The sequence below is a fragment of the Thalassophryne amazonica genome, chromosome 19 (genome assembly GCF_902500255.1).
Source record: "Thalassophryne amazonica chromosome 19, fThaAma1.1, whole genome shotgun sequence".
Taxonomy (NCBI): domain Eukaryota; kingdom Metazoa; phylum Chordata; class Actinopteri; order Batrachoidiformes; family Batrachoididae; genus Thalassophryne; species Thalassophryne amazonica.
The window spans coordinates 50289055-50312980 of NC_047121.1; the positions used below are offsets into that span (position 1 = coordinate 50289055).

The window sequence follows — 23926 nt, forward strand, 5'->3', positions numbered from 1 at the left end:
CTTTGCCATATCAAATGAGCATTGTTGTTCCTCCCCCCATACAAACTCCTTTAACTGTCCCTCCAACTGTTTTACCTGTTGTTCTAACTTCGTCACTTTTTGTGACTTAGCACATTCTGACGAACGGACTGTGTCTAAAGTTAAGACTCGCTCCTTCCAAGCTTCCGCACAAATCCACATCATCTCTAAAATACCTCCCAACGGAGCTTTCTCTTTAACCTCCACCCGTTTTAACATTTCACATAAAACTGGCGGAGTCGCGGTGGGAATCGCTCCAGGCCACGGCCCAGGGCGTCCACCGCGTCTCCGTAGAAGCTGGCCTATCTCTTTAAAAGTGATCCCATCCCACCCCGGGACCACTTCTTCCTGTTGAGATGCCTCCTCCGCATCTCCTTTTGTTCTCTTAAAACAAGACATTTCTGTGTGTAGTCTGAGCGCACCCGAATCCTGCCGACAACGCCAAAAATGTTTTGAAACAAGGTTCGGTCAGATCGGCACACAGAAATGATCACACAGACTGCATTTTGCTAGAACAAACAGGCGTATATTTATTCCCCACAAAAGCAGTTACATCAAACACAAGTGGTTGCAGCGCATAAAATATCTCTTTCTCTCTTACCGTGACGCCTTTAAGGTGGAGAGCCAACACCTTCGGCAGAGTGCGCTTGTCAACCGGCTGGGCGTTCGTACGAAACCCGCAGCAGACTCTATCGGAGCATGGCTCTGCCCCCTCTTTTCTAGTGTGTGCACGAAGGGAGGGTGAGTGGCCATCTCAAACTCCCAGGCGCACATAATTCCTTTAATCAACAGGCATCAAAAAGGTATTTCCTCTTGCAAAAACATAATAACCCCAGCTCTTCACTCCCAGTTCAGAATAACCCCAGCATGCTTCACTCCCAGTTCAGAATGACCCCAGCATGCTTCAATCCCAGTCGTTAGTGGCTACAAAAACAAAGTTGTGCAATCAGTGTAATAATAACAAGTACATCATTAGGGTTACTTTAAGACAGGGGCAAAACAACATAATCTTTTCTCCACACACTGCCTGTTTGAACACTGGAACAGGGCAGGCAGCAAAATGGGCAGGATCTCCTCTGCATTTTCACGGATAAAACTGATGATATGCTCCTTTGTGCAGAGTTTTCACTGCCTCCGTTTTACAATAGAAATTGTTACAATTGTGGTAGCAGCAATATAAATAACTTTTTTTAAGTCAGTAAAGTTTACCAGATGTGGTCTGATCTGTCCAAACTGTCAATGAGGCTCAGTGCACTTGAACCAGTGGACCAGTCTGTCTCTGTGGACCCATCAAAGTGGAACTAATAAGTCAATGCTTCCTGCAGACAATAATTCCTGCTTCATAACAAACTGCACCCCCACCCCCTCAAGAAATATTAATAGGAATCTGTGTGCAAACAGACAGGTTTTTTGTCTGTGATAAAAGATATTTATGTTTTAAAAAAATTAATAAACTGTACATTAGAAGCTGAACTCACCACTTGTTTTTTGTGACGTGTCGCCTGAACAGCAGGTGGAGTTTCTTTACTGTAGGGAGAACAAAATGGCAAGTTTAAAAAAAGGTTATTTTATATTCGAATCACATGTGAATACAAATAAAATGTATTTTTTTAATCATATATTTTTGTCAAACCATTTATTCTTCCCCTTTTTCTTCAGGGGCATTCGGACTGGCTGGAAGTAGTCGGCAAGTTTAAACCTTCCCCTGGTAACAGCAACATATTTTCCATCGTTCCTCAAGTCTTGTGGATCTTTCACAAGCTGTCCATCAAGTGTGTAAAGCCTGAAAATAAAAAGAAAAGAAAGAAAGAAGAAACTTGATGATTGCAATTCTGACTCTAAATTGCAAGTATTTATAAATGATTAATTTTGATTTGATACAAATATGAGCCTAAAATAATCACAAAACATCATTAGCATAACCATCATTATTTAAAAAAAATAGGTTAAAGGCTTTAGTGAGAGTAAAGTTTAATTGTGACAGTCTGGTTGATAGTTCAATAGGTTTTTGTGTTAATTACAGTTAGTATGTTATAACTAGAACTGATGGTGTAACAGCTGTGGTTGGTGCACTGTGCACGTGATTTACAGTGTGTTGGTGTTGTACCTCTTCACTCCAGCATGAGAGCACATCATGGATCCCACCACGCTGCAGAGTTTGTCCATCGACTTCAGAGCCGTCTTTGGAATTTTTACAGTCACTGAAGGAATTAGAGGCTCTCCATTGGTGAAAACACTGCAGAGTGAAGAAACAGAGAGTGAGACAAATACTCACAGAAAATTCACATTCAGGATAAGTAATTATCCATCTGAAAGTCTGGACTTACTCGATAGTGAAATACTCTATTTTTGGATTTCTCTCATTTTTACCAGTCGCCTCGGTTTTGGTCTGAACAACAGGTTTAATCTGAAAAGATTTAAGAAGCTGTTTAAAAAAAATGATAAGCCACAACAGGAAATAAAGAATAAAGCATAATCCACTTTGAACGTGCACTTAAAGTTTCATATGTGCTAAATGTTAACTGACATTCTTCTTGTGCAAACATGCACTTTTTAGCTGTGAAAGAAGAAATTTATGGGAGAAAATCTTTGTAACTAAACAACCTGCACAGAAGAAAGTGAACTCACGTCTTCTTTATGACGTACTGCTTGAACAAATTGTTTCTCTTTACTGTGGGGAGGAAGATCAATATGGGAATTAAAAAATGATTTCACAGTAGATTCACATGTGAATACAAATAGAATGTATTTATTACATTTTTTTAAAAATGTATTTATTTACTGCCCTACCATTTCTTCCCATCACATTTCTTGCTGAAGTACTGAACAGGTTTAAACTTCCCCTTACTAACAGCAACGTAACAGCTGTCAAACTTCAACTCCGTCACAGATTTAACAGGTTGTCCATCAAGTGTGTAAAGACTGCAAGTTAAAAGAAGAGTTAGGAGAAACTGGAGCAAGCTTTGATCACATTCAATGACTGACAATTTACTTTCTGTTACACACACACACACACACACACACACACACACACAATAACAGGGTCAATTCCAGTTCAGACTGCAATTTTTAACAAAACAAAATTATTCATTCTGATTCAGTTCCATTAATAAGTGGGAAAGTGTGTGTGTGTGTGTGTTTGCACCTCTTCACTCCAGTACGAAGGGACATGACGTCTGCAACAATGGCTAAAACGCTTTCCATTGACTTCAGTGCATATTTGGGAATCTTGACATTAATTGGAGGAATTAGAGGCTCTCCATTGGTAAAAACTCTATCAAATGAAGAAAAAGAGATCATTAGTCACAGAACATTAAAATTCTGGACAAATAATTATCCATCTAAAAATCTATATTTACTTTATGGAGAAAGGCCTCAATTTTTGATTATCCTTGAGCTGAATCACTGGCTTTATCTGATTTTTTTTTAAATGGTAAAAGAAAAAAACAATTAATATGCAAAAGCAGCAAGTAAAAATTGCCACACTATAAGTGTTGATATATTTTAAAATAACAGGAACTTGAGGTCTGTGAACAAGGCTGTAAAATGCCATGTCAGCTGATTAAATATATACATCAGTGGAAGTAAAACCTTTGTGATGAAAATAATTAACAAACTGTAATGATGGCATCTGTTTGACAAATATAATGTGGGAATTTATGCAGGAAAATATGTAACATGCATGAAGCTGCATGAAGTATGGAAGTGAACTCACCACTTTCTGTGCACGATGTTCTTTTGCAACAGCAGGTGGCTGGTCTTTACTGTAGGCAGTAAACACATCACCAGGTTTAAAAAATGTCTCTTACATGAGAACGACATAGGAACACAAATAAATGCATTTTCTTGATATTGTTTGTTTTATGTCATACCGTTCATTCCTGATGTTCTTTCGTGTTTGGACCGGAGGAACCCGTGTCACTCTGTCAGCAAACACACTACATCATCAGATAAAAACAGATATAATCATTCAGACAATGTTCATATTCAGGTTCAATAATTGTCCACATGAAGGTCTGGACTTACACAGTCTTCTTCTTCTTATGGACAGTTGGGTCCTCAGTCGGTTTAACCTGAAAGTTTAAAAAAGGTGATAAAAATTTAATATGCAGCAGTCATTAAAAAAACAAACATGGAACATTGTAAGAGATGAATTATTATAATTACACAATTATGCTGAGTCTTTTAGCAACTTGGATTTTTAAATTACTATTAATGTAAATGTAAGTTTGTTCAGTTTTGTGGAATAAACAGAATATTTTCTGACCTTCTTTCTTTTTCTGTGGCTGTGAGTTCTTTGGTTTTGCACCGTAGCTGGAAAGATAAAACAAATCATATGATTGAGGGGAGAAATGCAGATTACAGTGTAATAAAATCCCTTTAATTAGGTCTGCGAATCACTGCTTCGATTGGTTCAAGATTCAAAGCAAAGCTGCACTGCAGAAACGGTTGATTTATATGGACGAAATGAAACATTTGTGCTAAAACAAAGTTATTTAACAACTAATTAGTTGACAACTATTTTAATAATCAATTAAATCGATTAGTTGTTTCAGCACCTCCTCTTTCTGTGAGATCCCGTTTGGGATGTGTGTGTGTGTGTGTGTGTGTGTGTGTGTGTGTGTGTGTGTGTGTGTGCGTGCGGGGGGAGTGCCCTGTGCGCCTGGACTAAACCATTGTACAGCTGTGCAGGGGTGGAAGGGCCCTCAGAGATCTTTCAATATTATTGTTAGAGCAGAATTATGTTTTGCAACATTTATACATTCATTCTAATTATATTCATTTACAACATGAATTGTATGGACATTAATAAAATGCAACACAAAAATGTATTTAATGCCAGTTTTTTGTGGGCCCCCCATGTTCTGGGCCCTGGGTACATCGTACCCTTTACCTCCCCAGTCCGACGCCCCTGCAGCAGAGGGAGCGGAGTTTTGCTTTTTTTCTCTTTTTTTACATGCGTGCGCGAGCGACTCGTCTATGGACAATATTTTAACTACACAGATGTATAATAAAACAAATGGTGACTGGTTTCTGTTGTGCTTCTTCAAGAATAGTGCCAACAGATGAGACTTTCAGTGAACATCCATTTTTATTATCCTTCAGCCTTGTAGCACCACACCCGAACTACGCATAACCTCCTTCCAGCCACCCCCCTGTCTCCTTAACTTCCTGTTAATGTCTGATACGTCTTCAAAATAAAAGCATAAGAATAATCTTCAATTCTACCACACTTTCTAAACACAATTATGACAGTGTTTTTTGAGAAGGAGCAGGAAGCAGCTGAGATTTTTTTTTTTTACGTGTGCACGCGAGCGAGTTCGTCTGTGGAAAATTTTTATTAATTAACTACACAGATGTATAATAAAACAAATGGTGACTGGTTTATAAACACAATTATGACAGAGTTTTTTTTTGGGGGGGGGGGGGGAGCAAGCAACAATACCACAGCAGACAGCAGAGTTTCTTTTTTTATTATTATTATTGTTTACATGCGCGTGCGTGAACGGGACAGTTGGTCCTCAAACTGCGCCTGCAGAGGTGGAAGGATGGTCATCATCCAGACGCTGCTCCTGAAGCAAATAATGATACTGATAATGAGCTTTCTACAACAACTCGCTCCTGTGATCAACATCCGTCATGTTAACTCAACTGACAACCGGAGCTGGCGAGCGGAATGGAAGCTCCTCCTATTTGATGACGCACCGGAGCGAATTTTCGCAGCAAAAGCTGAGCGACACACCGGGTGAAGGAGGTGCGTCCGTCGCCACGCGACCCCCGCAAATTTGTTGTGTCTGATCGCGTTGTGAACGTGTTTTGGTTGTTTTAAATAGATGAAAATCATCATCTATTTTTGGCATTCCCGCTCCTGCCCGCTCCCGTTCATTTTTATTCCCGTCCCATCCCAATCACGTGATTGATAACATTTTGACTCCCATCCCACAGGAATCACGTGACCCACGGGAATTCCCAAAAAATGTCATCCTCTAATCTAAACCACAATTGTAGCAATTTGTATTGTAAAAAGGAGGCAGTGAAAACTGAGACAAGCTGAAAACAATTTACACAAAGATTTATTTATTTTGGATTTAATTATTTGCAAAAACCAATACAAAACTACTGAACAGTGGAAGATGAGAGATGGTGTTTACTTTGTCTGCAGGATGACAAGATCAGGGAGATGAAGGTGTTATGTGGGCCGCTGAAGAGGAGGTACTGCTGGCCCACCACCACCAGAGGGCGCCCTGCTTGGAGTGCGGGCTCCAAGCACGAGAGGGCGCCAGACCCAGAAGAAGTGACAGCTGTCACTCATCCTCTGCACCAGCTGTCACTCGTTCATCATCATCATCACCACCATAAAAGCCGGACTGCAACTCCACCTCCTCGCTGAGAAATCGCAACTACTGAAGAGGTCATTTCTCTGCTGACTGACACGTTGTGTAACAATCTGAACTTCTGTTGCAGCCGTTTTCCTGGAGTGTTGCCTTGTCTGTGGGATTGGCGTTTGGTGTGACAGCGACGGCTTCGCCTCACACTCCAACCCAGATAAGTGGTTAACCAGGAGCTGCATGAGTGTGTGATTGGAGGTGGAGGTGCTCCCTCCTAACTGTGTATAGACTGTGGATTACTGAGTGTGCGGACTCACACTCATTCATCTTATCTCTGCTTTCTGCCAGCAGTACCAGGGTCGACAGCCGAAGACAGAGGCCACCTGGGGACTCGGGACTTGGCGGCTCCGGTGTTCTTCAGACCGTTGGTGGTGGAAGCCGTGTGGGACGCAGCTTCTCTCTCGTCGGGGGTCTTCTATCTTCGAGCCTGCCCACACGTCACCTGGTGTCAATTGACTGTGTGCAAATTTCTGTGAATTTAGTTGTGTATTATCACAACATTAAATTGTTACTTTTTGGCTTATTCATTGTCCGTTCATTTGCGCCCCCTGTTGTGGGTCCGTGCTACGACACCTTCCCAACAGAAGGATGACATTTGGATACATCCCTCAAGTTCCCAAGTGTCCTCCCCCCATCAATCAGATGTGGAGATGGCTTCATTGTCTAACAAAGTTGGAAGTGCACTCACTATGAGTTTCATGCTCTGTATTTTCTGTCACATAAGTTGCAGGAATTTGAGCTCGGACCAGAAAGAAACACTGCAAATATGCAGCAGATACATGGACTGTTCATATGTAGAAATAGTTTGAGTGAATGGAGCTGTACAGCTTCAAATATTACATATACATAAATACATGCAGAAAGAGAACACATGACTAAGACAGAAGTGAGTTTTTTTTAGCAGAGATGCACAACAGCATGTACTTTGATGCCATTTTTTCTGGTTATGTTCTGATGCTCCTAATTTTACAACCAACACTGAAGTCAAAGAAGAATGAGTGAGGAATCAGAGGAGACGTGCACCTAATTGTTCTTTTTGTTTCTCTGGCTAGGTTGCTGAATCTGGTTGTCAAGAAGAACCTGACATCCAAGAATCAGAGCAAATCAAGAAGAACACTGTTAAACAGCAGAAGATCTGCCCACCAACACGTAAGTAGAGTTCTGCAGAAGAAACCTGCTAGATTTTGGATGCAGTGGTGACATCACGTGTAGTGCTGCATATGTGTGCACAGACATGATGGGTGTAATAGATGCCAGACTTGGTCCTAGTGTGCACTGGAAACACCCCTCCTTTCTCTTGTGACCTCTTTTTAAACATGGCTCCTGTATTCTTCACCATCTTATTCATTTGACCTTTGACTTTTTTCCTCCTCGTCTCCTCTTTACCCATTTCACTGTTTCTCTTTCTGCCTCCTCAGGTAAGGATGAGATCGTCATAGAGCAGCTGGAGCAATGCTCCAAGGTTTATGACTTTTACGGTGACCCAGAAACGTACTTCCTCGAATGTCAGATGAAGGAGATGATGCTGAATCAACTGTCTTCCTACATCACAGACAAAAGGACCATCATCTCAGAGTGTCTATACCCAGAGATTGTGAGCATGGTCAGTACAGCCGAGGATTACAAATTTACTGGTTGTTCGATGGAGCTTCTGCTCCTCTGCAGATTGTATTCTAAGACTGAGGATCACCTCAAAATCAATTAGAAATCAAACATGACTGTTGTTGTATATTTTTGTCAGTGGAATATTTAAAAATAACTTTGACCTTTTTTTCTCACAGTGTGCTGCACACATGTTCAGGGAGTTGAGTCCATCCTCTAATCCTCCTGCTGCAGAATTTCTTTCACAAAGTGAAGAACCCAAGCTGGATCCTGCATGGCCACAAATCCAGGTTGGTCACTATAATACAAATTTTAATACTTTCATTTTCTGAAATATATCCATAAAGGTACTACTGAGCAAATGATATGATACGATCTTTAAAATAGGTCAAATTCAAATGAGGGGGGCCTCGATCCTTCACTGGATTATGCTGTCAAAATTAAAGTTTTTCAGTTTAGAATGTAAATATACACTGACTGGCCACTTCATAAGGTACACCTTATAAGTATCGGGTTGGACTCATTTTTACCTTCAGAACAGTTTAAATACTTTGTGCCACACATTCAACAAATGTACTGTATAGGGGTGGAACGATACATTTGCTTCACAATTTGAAACATAACATGATACATAATGACATCAATGTTCTCACTAATTAGAAAGTAATCTGTGGTGAATGTTTGAACTTTAAAGGAACAAATTACTCTGAAGTACAAATTCTAATCCTTGATGTTGTGTTTCATATTTGTATATTATTTTATATGAACATCAGGCACACTGACACGAGTGTTTTTGATTTCAATCCCAGAATTCATTCCTTTATCTTTGTGTGTTTCTCTTACAGCTGGTCTATGAGTTTTTCCAGACGTTTCTAGAAGCTCCAAGCTTTCAGGTGGAGATTGCCGAAAAATACATTGGCAAGGAATTTGTCACGCAGGTAAGAACAGCATATTGTCACATCTTTGGAATATATTTGCATGAAAAATATGCAAGGTTGCATGCCAGTGCACAGATCAAATTTGTGCAAGTGTCAAGGTGCCTTTACAAGTTTGTTCCAAAGCAACAAAGAATGACTGGTTTTCCATAATATGTTTCATATAATGAGTAACTTTTCTTGCATTGCAGCTCTTACAGCAGTTTGTTAGTGAAGATCCCAGAGAGAGGGAGTGGCTCCAAGTGACAGTCAAGAGCATCTACAGTATCTTCCCTGGACTGCAAGGATTCATTCTCTGTGGGTTCTGTGATATTTGCTACAGGTCAGTGTTGTTCCTCTGCTGCAGTGCTCGTTTTTCAAACAGGCTGAAATGACAACATGGATGATTTGTCTTATTGATGGATGCTCACTCCAATCATAATGAAGTGCTTTGAAAGGACACTCTTAACTTAAAATGTCTGAATGTTTTTGTTTCCAAAGGTTTGTGGACGAGAAGTGGCAGCCCACTGGTATCGCCGAAACTCCTGGAAGTCATGGAAGAGTATGGAGTGTTATTTTCAGAAACAAAAATGAAATATGTTAATGATTTTTTAAATGTAATTATTATATCAGATTCAGTGATTCACTGTAATTTTGCTGTTACATCTATTTATCCTTTGATCAACACACAGAGGAACAAATGAAGCTCACAGCTGATGGCTGTAATTGCTTCCCAGCCATTTATTCAAGCTAAACATGTTTTTTTAAATCAGACACCCTGACTTTTTTTTTTTTTTTTTTTGTATCCCACAGGATCATAAAGGACGTTGCGCCTCCACTGACTGAAGAAGACCTGGTTTTCTTCTGGAGAGTTTTGGTGCCCCTCCACAAACCAAACACACTCCATCTGTACCATGAACAGGTAATATGTTCAGAAACTGTCCACCATCTCTCTGCTCCCCTGAAGCTTTACCTTCATCTTTGCATGTAAATTCAAATGGTTTGACACTCAGTGTTCCTCTTTCTGCACTTTGCAGCTGGTCAGGTGTATTGTCCAATTTTTGGTGAAGGAAGCAACTCTAACTGGGCCGGTATGTCAAATAATTTACAGCAGAATAGATTATGTTCTTAAGGATGCACCAGTCAGATTTCATTTAGAGAATGTCTTCTGTTTTCTACACATTGAAAAAGATGCTCATGAATTAATATGGTTGTGTAACTTTTCCATCCCAACAGCTGGTGCTCTATCTGTTGAAGCACTGGCCAAAGACGTGCACATGTAAAGAGCTGCTGTTCATCAAAGAGCTGGAGGAAATTCTTCAGTACATCTATACCTCTGAATGCAAGTTGGTTCAGGAGCCTCTCTTCAAGCAGCTGGCCCGATGCATCTCCGGCTCAAATCATGTGGTAACTGATGACAGATCATCAACTTTGCCTTTGGAACTTATGACTGTTCCCTATCAGGGAGCTCTTTCAGTTTTAGTGTCAGTGTATGTGTTGTCTTGACTGAGACATCTGTTCTGTTTAGGTGGCAAAGGCAGCGCTGCAGTTCTGCATAAAGAAGCATATCACACATTTTATCAGTGACAATGCAGAGGAGATCCTGCCCATTGTGCTGCCTGCCCTGTACCAGTGTTCAAACAGCCAGCTATATGAGTAAGATACTGGACTGAAGCCGTGCAAATATCCTGACACATTTAATTTTCTCATATTTACTCAAATAATTTTACTGATTTTTTAATAGATTCAAACAGTTCTACTCTATGCATTTCTTTACTCCTGTTTGATGCTGAGGTCAACTGACAGTCACCTGTCTTTGTTATGGACTGAGTTTTATTTGTGTGGGTTCACAGGTCTGTCAAGCACATCCTGACTGATTATCTGCCACAGCTGCTCATGATGAATCCTGAGCTCTTTGCACATTGCATAGAGCAGATCCTGACTACAAGACGGAAGTATGTGTTCAATATCTGTAATTACATCATGCAATTTAGTTAAGTTTTAGGCAGCAGCTCAGTTTTTGTTGCGGTGGTGCAGAACAAAACAGTGACGTCACATTTGACACCTTTTTTTCAACAGAGAGCAGCTGAGGTCCAAAGCAAGTGAAAAGATGTGGATGAAGATCGAGGCACTCGCTAAGTCCAAAACACAGGTGAGCAGTGTGTAAAATGACATAAATACATCTGAATGTAATATCATGTGTGCTGTGTGCATGTTTTTAACCGTGTATTCATAATGTTGCCTCTATGTTGAAAGGATGGAGGATGAAGACCATCCCCGAGGCTGTGATTCATCACATCCAGCACACAGAGCACAAAATAAAAGCAAAATAAATTAAATTTTGCACACCAAATTATTGTTTTTCATTATTTTGAAGATGTCTGTTCTACAATCATTCTGCCCCAGAAAAAGAACAATTCAAATAAATTCCTGACAGCCCAATATTGTCATGACATTCATGCATGTTCCTCAAATTCGGGTCCTTTACCAGAGTCCTGGGAGTTTGAGGGTTTGGCGCAGTATCTTAGCTGTTTCTACAACTGCACTCTTCTGGACAGACACCTCTGATGTTGTACCTGAAATCTGTTGGAGCCACTCTTCCATTTTGGGGGTTACAGCTGCGAGTGTTCCTACGAGGTCTGTCCATAAAGTATCGTACCTTTTTATTTTTTTCAAAAACTATATGGATTTCATTCATATGTTTTTACGTCAGACATGCTTGAACCCTTGTGCGCATGCGTGAGTTTTTCCACTCCTGTCGGTGACGTCATTCGCCTGTGAGCACGCCTTGTGGAAGGAGTGGTCCCGCCCCCTCGTCGGATTTTCATTGTCTGGAAATGGCGGAATGAAAAGGACTTTTTTTCCATCAGAATTTTTTCAGAAGCTGTTAGTGACTGGCACCTGGAAACCATTCGAAAAATTTATCTGGCTTTCGGTGAAAATAATACGGCACACAGAGACACACACACCGACAGCACCTTCTGTAAACTCCGTATTTTAAACAGCTTTGAAGAAGATGGTCACTGTTTTAATCGGCCGTTTTATCCAAATGCAGGATGGATCGCTCCTCAGTCTCCATGTTATTGTCCTGCCTTAAGACGAGAGCGAAACAGTGAGCGAGGCTGCAGCACAATGACGTCAGATTCTGAGTCGTTTTATGCTTTGTGAATAAAATAAATAATTCGCTATAATCTCAAATATGAAAAATAATCGCGAATATGAAAAATTATCTGAGAGAGGTCTTCTCCTCAAAGTTTGCCTTCACGCCCACCACCACTCTAGTTTCCTACCTCCCAAAGAAAAACAAGAATGTATTCTTCTGAGCACACAGCACACAGACGGTGACATTAGCGATCGTGAGGACAGGAAGCCAATCATCATCCTAGACTACAACTGCAACAAAGGAGGTGTGGACAACCTAGATAAGGTGATTGGAACATACAGCTGCAGAAGAATGACTGCCCGCTGGCCCCTGGTCATCTTCCACAACATCATTGATGTTTCCTCCTACAATGCCTTTGTGATTTGGAGAGAGATCAACCCGACCTGGATGTCTCATAAGCAGAACAAGAGGAGGGTGTTCCTGGAGCAGCTAGGAAAGGCACTTGTAACTCCACTCATTGAAAGAAGGAAGCATGTCCCCTGCACAGAAGCCTCAGCAGCAGTTGTGAAAGCTATTCAGAGTGCAGGAGCTCCTGATCAACCTGAGGATCCAGCTACCACAGCCACTTCCCCAGCTAGGGCAAGTAAGAGGAAGAGATGTCAGTTCTGACCTCAAAAGGAAGACTGTAAAACACATACTGTGTGCTGCAGGTGTAAGAAATATATCTGCAAAGGCTGTGCACTTGCATACTGCCCTACATGTGCTAATTAGTTGAATGGGTTATGTTATTTTTCATATTTTTGTATTGTACATTGTCTTAAATTGTTCACTGGAGAGAAAAAAAAAGAAACAGAGTCATTGGGAATAAAAATGCATTCAAAACTCCTTTTTGCACATTTTTTTCCTTTTCTTAAGCTATAGAAATTCAAGTGAAGAGGGAAAACTCAGGTATTCACACATTTTGTGGTGAATGACAATATGCAAGATGAAATTTGGTGTTTAAAATTCAATTAAGCTGCTGATATTGGGGGTTTAGTGAAGACGGGTCATTTTGAACATTTTGAAGGTTTGTGGACTGGATGAAGTGCAACATGGAGAGACTTATGTTGCAGCTGGATACCAGCCTTTTAAGAAGTTAGAGTAAGTATCATGCACAGAAACACCAATCTCTGTCTGTCTCACTGCTTTTTCAGCTCATTGACATTTACAAAAGGAAATGCACTGTTTGGAAAATGATTCACAGAAACTTCAAGACTTTTTTCTTCCCATTTTCTGGTATAAAAAAGCTAACTCTTAAAGTCCTCTCAGTTTCTGTGAGCACATAAAAAAATAAGAAACAACAACAGGTTGTTCAGTGGGTTTGTTCAACTTTTTTTTTAATCTAAAAAATAATAATCTTTGACCTAATTAAAGGGATTTTATTACACTGTAATCTGCATTTCTCCCCTCAATCATATGATTTGTTTTATCTTTCCAGCTACGGTGCAAAACCAAAGAACTCACAGCCACAGAAAAAGAAAGAAGAAAAGGTCAGAAAATATTCTGTTTATTACACAAAACTGAACAAACTTACATTTACATTAATAGTAATTTAAAAATCCAAGTTGCTAAAAGACTCAGCATAATTGTGTAATTATAATAATTCATCTCTTACAATGTTCCATGTTTGTTTGTTTTTTTAATGACTGCTGCATATTAAATTTTTATCACCTTTTTTAAACTTTCAGGTTAAACCGACTGAGGACCCAACTGTCCATAAGAAGAAGAAGACTGTGTAAGTCCAGACCTTCATGTGGACAATTATTGAACCTGAATATGAATATTGTCTGAATGATTATATCTGTTTTTATCTGATGATGTAGTGTGTTTGCTGACAGAGTGACACGGGTTCCTCCGGTCCAAACACGAAAGAACTGTTATGTGGGCCGCTGAAGAGGAGGTACTGCTGGCCCACCACCACCAGAGGGCGCCCTGCCTGGAGTGCGGGCTCCAGGCACCAGAGGGCGCTGCCGCATCATGGGAGTAGCCTGGGTGACAGCTGTCACCCATCACCAGACACAGCTGTTCTACTCAGCACCGAGGTATATCAGGAGGACGGCGTCTCCACCTCAGTGCCGAGATATCGCCTAAGACCAAGGTAGTATTCTCTGCAGGTACACATTGCATTATCAGCTAAAACCTTGTTTTCAGGACTGGTGACTACTAAAAAACCTCATTTTGGGATAAGTACTCACCTTCCTGCTATTCTTGCCAAGAGGTGGAGGCGGCTTCTCCCCTCTCTGTTACGGGGTGCGTTCATCCACTCCTGTGTGTTGTTGCTCTCTCCTGCCAGCAGTACCGGATCCGACGAGCGGAGGCAGTGGCCACCTGGGAATTTGGGACTTGGCGGTTCCAGTATTTCCAGGGTTCGGTGGCAGAGGAGATCTGGGTGGTTCCGGTTCGACTGAGACAGACGTCTCCTACCTTCGAGCCTGCCCACACGACACCAGCGGATTCGACCCCAAATTGTGTTTGTTGTATTACTCATGCTGGTTTCTGTAGTAAATCTTGTTATTTACTCTCTCCATTGTCCGTTCATTGCGCCCCCTGTTGTGGGTCCGTGTTCCTACACTTTCACAACAGGATATCTCGGCCAGCGTCATGGATCCCGAGGGGCGTCAACCGGCTGTTGAACGGCCAATGGAAGACCAAGGCGCGGCGGAGGCTTCGGGAGGGGTAATCGGTGAGTTGCAGCGGATCCTCACCGCTTTCACCTCTCGGATCGACTTAATGACCGAGCAGCACGTTCTCCTAAACCGCAGGGTGGAGGCTCTCGCCGCACAAGTGGAGGCGCGCCCTTCGGGCGCCGCTGCGGCTCTCCCTCCCGAGGACCCTGCGTGCGAAAGTAACGTTCCACTGGTCGTTCAACGGTCCCTCCCTCCGTCCCCAGAAGCATACATAAGCCCTCCAGAACCGTACGGAGGCTGTGTGGAGACGTGCGCGGACTTTCTTATGCAGTGTTCGCTCGTCTTCGCTCAGCGTCCCGTGATGTACGCGACTGATGCTAGCAAAGTAGCTTATGTGATAAATCTGCTTCGCGGGGAGGCACGCGCTTGGGCTACAGCGCTCTGGGAGCAGAACTCACGGCTCCTTCATTCATACGATGGGTTTGTACGGGAGCTCAGAACGGTGTTCGATCATCCCAACAGAGGAGAGTCCGCTTCAACCGCACTACTGTCCATACGACAGGGACGTCGGAGCGCAGCTGCCTATGCAGTCGCCTTCCGCATCGCGGCGGCGAGATCCGGCTGGAATAGCACTGCCCTCCGCGCTGCCTTTGTAAACGGACTGTCTCTGGTCCTAAAAGAGCACCTGGTGGCTAAGGACGAACCGCGGGATTTAGATGGGCTCATCGATCTAGTCATACGACTCGACAACCGGTTAGAAGAACGCCGTCGGGAACGAGGCGAAGGGCGTGGCCAAGCACGCGTCGTCCCTCTCCCTTCCGGCTCCGATCGAGCTCCGCCCTCCCCACGCTCCTCTGTTCCTGCGCTCCGTGCGCCTATGGCTCCCCCTGCTGACGAAGCTATGGACACGAGCAGGGCAACATTTAGGGCACCTGGAGCACAAAGGAGGCGGGCCCACGGAGCTTGTTATGTTTGTGGCTCGAGTGAGCACATGGCAAACGACTGCCCCGAGCGGTTAAACTCCAACGCCCGCCCCTAGAGACTGGGCCAGGGGTGGGCCAAAACATTCACGTGGGACACACCCACATTGCTACACGACTCCCAGTCACGATCCTTTATGAGGATTCAACCCTGAAGGCCCCAGCACTGGTGGACACGGGCTCTGAGGGGAATCTGCTTGACAGTAGATGGGCCAGGGAGATAGGGCTCCCTCTGGTGGCTCTTACCTCGCCTGTGCAGGTTCGGGCGCTAGATGGCTCCCTACTCCCACCAATCACACATAAGACACCTCCAGTAACTCTGGTGGTGTCAGGTAACCACCGGGAGGTGATTGAGTTCTTCGTGACTCAGGCCACCTCCCGTGTGGTTTTAGGGTTTCCATGGATGCTAAAGCACAATCCCCGGATTGATTGGCCGTCCGGGGTGGTGGTTCAGTGGAGCGAAACCTGCCATCGGGAGTGTCTAGGTTCCTCGGTTCCTCCCGGCTCCCAAGCTAAGGAGGAGGTCCGAGTCCCGCCCAATCTGAAGGCGGTGCCAGCGGAGTACCATGACCTCGCTGATGTGTTCAGCAAGGATCTGGCTCTCACGCTTCCTCCTCACCGCCCATACGATTGTGCCATTGATTTGGTTCCAGGCAGTGAGTTTCCGTCCAGTAGGCTGTACAACCTCTCACGGCCGGAGCGTGAATCAATGGAGACCTACATCCGGGACTCATTAGCTGCCGGGTTGATCCGGAATTCCACCTCTCCGATGGGTGCTGGTTTCTTTTTTGTGGGTAAAAAGGATGGCGGGCTTCGTCCATGCATTGATTATAGGGGGTTGAACGAAATCACGGTTCGCAATCGATACCCGTTGCCCCTGTTGGATTCGGTGTTCACCCCCTTGCATGGAGCCAATATCTTCACCAAACTTGATCTTAGGAATGCCTATCATTTGGTTCGGATCCGGAAGGGAGACGAATGGAAGACGGCATTTAACACCCCGTTGGGCCATTTTGAGTACCTGGTCATGCCGTTTGGTCTCACTAACGCTCCCGCGACCTTCCAAGCATTGGTAAACGATGTCCTGCGGGACTTCCTGCACCGGTTCGTCTTCGTGTATCTGGACGATATACTCATCTTTTCCCCGGATCCTGAGACTCATGTCCGGCATGTCCGTCAGGTCCTGCAGCGGTTGTTGGAGAACCGCCTGTTTGTGAAGGGCGAGAAGTGTGAGTTCCACCGCACTTCTTTGTCCTTCCTGGGGTTTATCATCTCCTCTAACTCCGTCGCCCCGGACCCGGCCAAGGTTGCGGCGGTGAGAGATTGGCCCCAACCTACAAGCCGTAGGAAGCTGCAACAGTTCCTCGGTTTTGCTAATTTTTATAGGAGGTTCATTAAGGGCTACAGTCAGGTAGTTAGCCCCCTGACAGCCCTGACCTCTCCAAAAGTTCCCTTCACCTGGTCGGACCGGTGCGAGGCCGCGTTCAAGGAGTTGAAACGGCGCTTCTCGTCTGCACCAGTTCTGGTGCAGCCCGATCCTAGCCGCCAGTTAGTGGTTGAAGTGGATGCCTCGGACTCAGGGATAGGAGCGGTGCTCTCCCAGAGCGGGAAGACCGATAAGGTCCTTCACCCGTGTGCCTATTTTTCTCGCAGGTTGACCCCCGCTGAACGGAATTATGACGTCGGCAATCGGGAACTCCTTGCTGTGAAAGAGGCCCTCGAAGAGTGGAGACATCTGTTGGAGGGAACAGCCGTGCCATTCACGGTTTTCACTGACCATCGGAACCTGGAGTACATCAGAACCGCCAAGCGTCTGAACCCCAGGCAAGCCCGCTGGTCACTGTTCTTTGGCCGTTTTGACTTCCGGATTACCTACCGTCCCGGGACCAAGAATCAGAGATCGGATGCATTGTCCCGGGTGCACGAAGATGAGGTCAAAACGGAACCGTCGGATCCCCCGGATCCCATCATCCCGGAGTCCGCTATCGTGGCCGCCCTCACCTGGGACGTGGAGAAGACCGTCCGGGAGGCCCTGACCCGTGTCCCGGACCCCGGAAACGGACCAAAAAACAGACTATACGTCCCACCAGAGGCTAGAGCTGCAGTCCTGGACTTCTGTCACGGTTCTAAGCTCTCCTGTCACCCAGGGGTGCGAAGGACCGTGGCAGTCGTCCGGCAACGCTTCTGGTGGGCATCCCTGGAGACCGACGTCCGGGACTACGTCCAGGCCTGTACCACCTGCGCCAGGGGCAAGGCCGATCATAGGAAGACCTCAGGGCAGCTACAGCCATTGCCCGTGCCTCATCGCCCCTGGTCCCACATCGGCCTGGACTTCGTCACGGGTCTCCCGCCGTCCCAGGGAAACACCGTCGTCTTCACGATAGTGGACCGTTTCTCCAAGGCGGCCCACTTCGTGGCCCTCCCGAAGCTCCCTACGGCCCAGGAGACAGCGGACCTCCTGGTCCACCACGTCGTCCGTCTGCATGGCATACCATCAGACATCGTCTCCGATCGCGGTCCCCAGTTCACCTCACATGTCTGGAGGAGCTTCTGCCGGGAACTGGGGGCCACGGTCAGCCTCTCGTCTGGGTACCACCCCCAGACCAACGGGCAGGCAGAGCGGGCGAATCAAGAACTGGAGCAGACACTTCGCTGTGTGACAGCCGCGCACCCGACGGCCTGGAGTACCCACCTGGCCTGGATCGAGTACGCCCACAACAGCCAAGTGTCATCAGCCACCGGCCTCTCCCCGTTTGAGGTGTGCTTGGGGTATCAGCCCCCCTTGTTTCCGGTGGTAGAGGGAGAGGTCGGTGTGCCCTCGGTCCAGGCCCACCTACGGAAGTGCCGTCGGGTGTGGCGGGCCGCTCGCTCTGCCTTGTTGCAGGCCCGGACGAGGGCGAAGAGACATGCAGACCGGCGGCGAGCCCCGGCCCCCAAGTATCGTCCTGGGCAGGAGGTCTGGTTGTCCACGAAGGACATTCCCCTACAGGTTGATTCGCCCAAACTGCAAGAACGGTACATCGGACCTTATAAGATCCTCAAGGTCATCAACCCCGCCGCAGTGAGGCTCCAGCTTCCGGCCTCACTGCGGATCCATCCAGTCTTCCATGTTTCCCGGATCAAGCCTCTTCACACCTCACCCCTCTGCACCCCGGGTCCGGCGCCGCCTCCTGCCCGGATCATCGACGGAGCACCGGCTTGGACTGTCCGCCGGCTCCTTGACGTCCGTCGGATGGGCCGGGGTTTTCAGTATCTGGTGGACTGGGAGGGGTACGGCCCCGAGGAGCGCTCCTGGGTGAAGAAGGGCTTCATCCTGGACCCGGCCCTCCTGGCCGACTTCTACCGACGCCACCCGGACAAGCCCGGTCGTGCGCCAGGAGGCGCCCGTTGAGGGGGGGGTCCTGTTGTGTGGGCCGCTGAAGAGGAGGTACTGCTGGCCCACCACCACCAGAGGGCGCCCTGCCTGGAGTGCGGGCTCCAGGCACCAGAGGGCGCTGCCGCATCATGGGAGTAGCCTGGGTGACAGCTGTCACCCATCACCAGACACAGCTGTTCTACTCAGCACCGAGGTATATCAGGAGGACGGCGTCTCCACCTCAGTGCCGAGATATCGCCTAAGACCAAGGTAGTATTCTCTGCAGGTACACATTGCATTATCAGCTAAAACCTTGTTTTCAGGACTGGTGACTACTAAAAAACCTCATTTTGGGATAAGTACTCACCTTCCTGCTATTCTTGCCAAGAGGTGGAGGCGGCTTCTCCCCTCTCTGTTACGGGGTGCGTTCATCCACTCCTGTGTGTTGTTGCTCTCTCCTGCCAGCAGTACCGGATCCGACGAGCGGAGGCAGTGGCCACCTGGGAATTCGGGACTTGGCGGTTCCAGTATTTCCAGGGTTCGGTGGCAGAGGAGATCTGGGTGGTTCCGGTTCGACTGAGACAGACGTCTCCTACCTTCGAGCCTGCCCACACGACACCAGCGGATTCGACCCCAAATTGTGTTTGTTGTATTACTCGTGCTGGTTTCTGTAGTAAATCTTGTTATTTACTCTCTCCATTGTCCGTTCATTGCGCCCCCTGTTGTGGGTCCGTGTTCCTACACTTTCACAACAAGAACATCAGGAATGAACGGTATGACATAAAACAAACAATATCAAGAAAATGCATTTATTTGTGTTCCTATGTCGTTCTCATGTAAGAGACATTTTTTAAACCTGGTGATGTGTTTACTGCCTACAGTAAAGACCAGCCACCTGCTGTTGCAAAAGAACATCGTGCACAGAAAGTGGTGAGTTCACTTCCATACTTCATGCAGCTTCATGCATGTTACATATTTTCCTGCATAAATTCCCACATTATATTTGTCAAACAGATGCCATCATTACAGTTTGTTAATTATTTTCATCACAAAGGTTTTACTTCCACTGATGTATATATTTAATCAGCTGACATGGCATTTTACAGCCTTGTTCACAGACCTCAAGTTCCTGTTATTTAAAAATATATCAACACTTACAGTGTGGCAATTTTTACTTGCTGCTTTTGCATATTAATTGTTTTTTTCTTTTACCATTTAAAAAAATCAGATAAAGCCAGTGATTCAGCTCAAGGATAATCAAAAATTGAGGCCTTTCTCCATAAAGTAAGTATAGATTTTTAGATGGATAATTTGTCCAGAATTTTAATGTTCTCTGACTAATGTTCTCTCTTTTTCTTCATTCAATAGAGTTTTTACCAATGGAGAGCCTCTAATTCCTTCAGTTAATGTCAAGATTCCAAAATATGCACTGAAGTCAAAGGAAAGCGTTTTAGCCATTGTTGCAGATGTCATGTCCCTTCGTACTGGAGTGAAGAGGTGCAAACACACACACTTCCCCACTTATTAATGGAACTGAATCAGAATGAATAATTTTGTTTTGTTAAAAATTGCAGTCTGAACTGGAATTGACCCTGTTATTGTGTGTGCGTGTGTGTGTGTGTGTGTAACAGAAAGTAAATTGTCAGTCATTGAATGTGATCAAAGCTTGCTCCAGTTTCTCCTAACTCTTCTTTTAACTTGCAGTCTTTACACACTTGATGGACAACCTGTTAAATCTGTGACGGAGTTGAAGTTTGACGGCTGTTACGTTGCTGTTAGTAAGGGGAAGTTTAAACCTGTTCAGTACTTCAGCAAGAAATGTGACGGGAACAAATGGTAGGGCAGTAAATAAATACATTTTTAAAAAATGTAATAAATACATTGTATTTGTATTCACATGTGAATCTACTGTGAAATCATTTTTTAATTCCCATATTGATCTTCCTCCCCACAGTAAAGAGAAACAATTTGTTCAAGCAGTACGTCATAAAGAAGACGTGAGTTCACTTTCTTCTGTGCAGGTTGTTTAGTTACAAAGATTTTCTCCCATAAATTTCTTCTTTCACAGCTAAAAAGTGCATGTTTGCACAAGAAGAATGTCAGTTAACATTTAGCACATATGAAACTAAGTGCACGTTCAAAATGGATTATGCTTTATTCTTTATTTCCTGTTGTGGCTTATCATTTTTTTAAACAGCTTTTCAAATCTTTTCAGATTAAACCTGTTGTTCAGACCAAAACCGAGGTGACTGGTAAAAATGAGAGAAATCCAAAAATAGAGTATTTCACCATCGAGTAAGTCCAGACTTTCAGATGGATAATTACTTATCCTGAATGTGAATTTTCTGTGAGTATTTGTCTCACTCTCTGTTTCTTCACTCTGCAGTGTTTTCACCAATGGAGAGCCTCTAATTCCTTCAGTGACTAAAAATTCCAAAGACGGCTCTGAAGTCGATGAACAACGTCTGCAGCGTGGTGGGATCCATGATGTGCTCTCATGCTGGAGTGAAGAGGTACAACACCAACACACTGTAAATCACGTGCACAGTGCACCAACTGTGAAAGTGTATCAAATCAAAATTAATCATTTATAAATACTTGCAATTTAGAGTCAGAATTGCAATCATCAAGTTTCTTCTTTCTTTCTTTTTATTTTCAGGCTTTACACACTTGATGGACAGCTTGTGAAAGATCCACAAGACTTGAAGAACGATGGAAAATATGTTGCTGTTACCAGTGGAAGGTTTAAACCTGCCGACTACTTCCAGCCAGTCCGAGTGCCCCTGAAGAAAAAGGTGAAGAATAAATGGTTTGACAAAAATATATGATTAAAAAAATACATTTTATTTGTATTCACATGTGATTCGAATATAAAATAACCTTTTTTTAAACTTGCCATTTTGTTCTCCCTACAGTGAAGAAACTCCACCTGCTGTTCAGGCAACACGTCACAAAAAACAAGTGGTGAGTTCAGCTTCTAATGTACAGTTTATTAATTTTTTTAAAACATAAATATCTTTTATCACAGACAAAAAACCTGTCTGTTTGCACACAGATTCCTATTAATATTTCCTGAGGGGGTGGGGGTGCAGTTTGTTATGAAGCAGGAATTATTGTCTGCAGAAAGCATTGACTTATTAGTTCCACTTTTGACTGGTCCACTGGTTCAAGTGCACTGAGCCTCATTGACAGTTTGGACAGATCACACCACATCTGGGAAACTTTACTGACTTAAAAAAAAGTTATTTATATTGCTGCTACCACAATTGTAACAATTTCTACTGTAAAACGGAGGCAGTGAAAACTGAAACGAGCTGAAAACAATTTACACAATTTTTTTTTTGGATTTAGTTATTTGCAAAAACCAATACAAAACTACTGAACAGTGGAAGATGAGAGATCGTGTTTACTTTTTCTGCAGGATGACAAGATCAAGGAGAAGAAGGATGACATTTGGATACATCCCCCAAGTTCCAAACTGTCCTCCCCCCATCAGTCAGATGTGGAGACGTCTTCACCTGCATTGTCTAACAAAGATGTAAGTGCACTCACTACGAGTTTCATGCTCTGTATTTTCTGTCACATAAGTTGCAACAGTTTGAGCTCAGACCAGAAAGAAACACTGCAAATATGCAGCACATACAGATACATGGACTGTTCATCATGTAGAAATAGTTTGAGTGAATGTAGCTGTACAGCTTCAAATATTACATATACATAAATACATGCTGTTTGCTGGGTGTTCACGCACCCACCATCACCTGTCTGTTCTTCCTGCCAGCAGTACCCGATCTGACAGCCGGAAGCAGTGGCCACCTGGGGACCCAGCGCTTGGTGGCTCCGGGGTGCTTCAGATCCGGTGGCAGTGGAAAGCGTGTGGGATCCGGCTCTTTTCTGGACGGGCGTCTTCTATCTTCGAGCCTGCCCACACGTCACCGTGACTTATTGACTGTTGATCCCAATTGTGTTGTCTGTTGTGCACATTCACAACATTAAATTGTTATATTTTGGCTTATTCCATTGTCCGTTCATTTTGCGCCCCCTGTTGTGGGTCCGTGTCCCTACACTTTCACAACAGCATGTCTCAAACTATGAGAAGAACCAAAAGGAATCAAATATTGTTTTAAATATTCTGGATAACTAAGATTAATGCACTTAAAAATAAATAACCAGTGAAATTGTTGTCTGGAGGATGGAGTAAGCCAAGACAACTGGTTATAAAGGTCACAATGGTGAGTCATAAAGGAGCAGTGAAGAATAAATCTACACAAACTGTTCTAAACTACATTAAGTGGTTTAAGATGAGAAGATGAAGTTTTTGATAAACTATATCACTATAATCAAGAATGGGAAGTAATAACTGCATGACAATCCTCTTTCTTACAGAAAAATTAAAACAATTAATTGACTGATAAAGTAGCTTCAATTGATATATAATTTTATTTGTAACAGACTGAATATGGTCTGTAAAAGAAAGAGAAAGATCAAGCCAAAGACCTAAATATTTAAACTAAACATAGCAATGGTTTCCACATTTATGTGATCAGAACTTCCAGAATTATTCTGACTATGTGAAATAATGTTCAGAAATAAATTTCAAAGCCTGGGTGGTCTGTCAGCCTGAGTCCAGATTCAAAAATCTGAAAGTCTCCACACTGTTTGGCACAAGTTAATGAGTTTACATTGTTAAAGCAAAAATGTTGTTTGTTTTAAAACAGGTGAACTTGTCCTTTAAATTACTTTTTATAATCTGCTATATGCACCAGAGGTACTTGTCATGGTTCTGAAAAACAAGGGGGAGCAAGAGAGCTGCAGGGGTATCAAGTGTCAAATCACCCTTCATGTACTCTCATCTATCATGGGTAATTGTAGACACAAGGTGTCACTGGGCAACAAAAC

The 23926-nt window shown here is 44.1% G+C and overlaps 1 protein-coding gene and 3 long non-coding RNA genes across 4 annotated transcripts; 3 read left to right on the forward strand and 1 right to left on the reverse strand.

Annotated features, from left to right (window-relative positions):
* Positions 1-2868: 2868 nt before the first annotated feature.
* On the reverse strand, positions 2869-3434 carry LOC117500857. The gene is made up of 3 exons (XR_004557870.1): positions 3378-3434; positions 3164-3292; positions 2869-2940 (listed from the first exon to the last, which is right to left on the reverse strand). It is a non-coding gene; the product is annotated as an uncharacterized LOC117500857 (long non-coding RNA).
* A 3844-nt stretch (positions 3435-7278) lies between these two features.
* On the forward strand, positions 7279-10843 carry LOC117531918 (serine/threonine-protein phosphatase 2A 56 kDa regulatory subunit gamma isoform-like; the record flags this gene model as incomplete). The annotated part of the gene is made up of 12 exons (XM_034195106.1): positions 7279-7293; positions 7460-7556; positions 7826-8010; positions 8189-8299; positions 8855-8947; positions 9136-9266; positions 9425-9485; positions 9747-9845; positions 9961-10014; positions 10160-10330; positions 10452-10579; positions 10777-10843. Coding segments are annotated over exons 1-12 (1212 nt in total), but the record flags the coding sequence as incomplete, so codon positions are not given.
* A 1-nt stretch (position 10844) lies between these two features.
* On the forward strand, positions 10845-13931 carry LOC117500858. Its single transcript, XR_004557871.1, has 5 exons — positions 10845-10878; positions 11003-11075; positions 13504-13555; positions 13754-13800; positions 13889-13931. It is a non-coding gene; the product is annotated as an uncharacterized LOC117500858 (long non-coding RNA).
* Positions 13932-20729: 6798 nt separating this feature from the next.
* Positions 20730-21451, forward strand: LOC117500855. The gene is made up of 4 exons (XR_004557867.1): positions 20730-20863; positions 20982-21024; positions 21243-21322; positions 21414-21451. It is a non-coding gene; the product is annotated as an uncharacterized LOC117500855 (long non-coding RNA).
* Positions 21452-23926: the final 2475 nt, after the last annotated feature.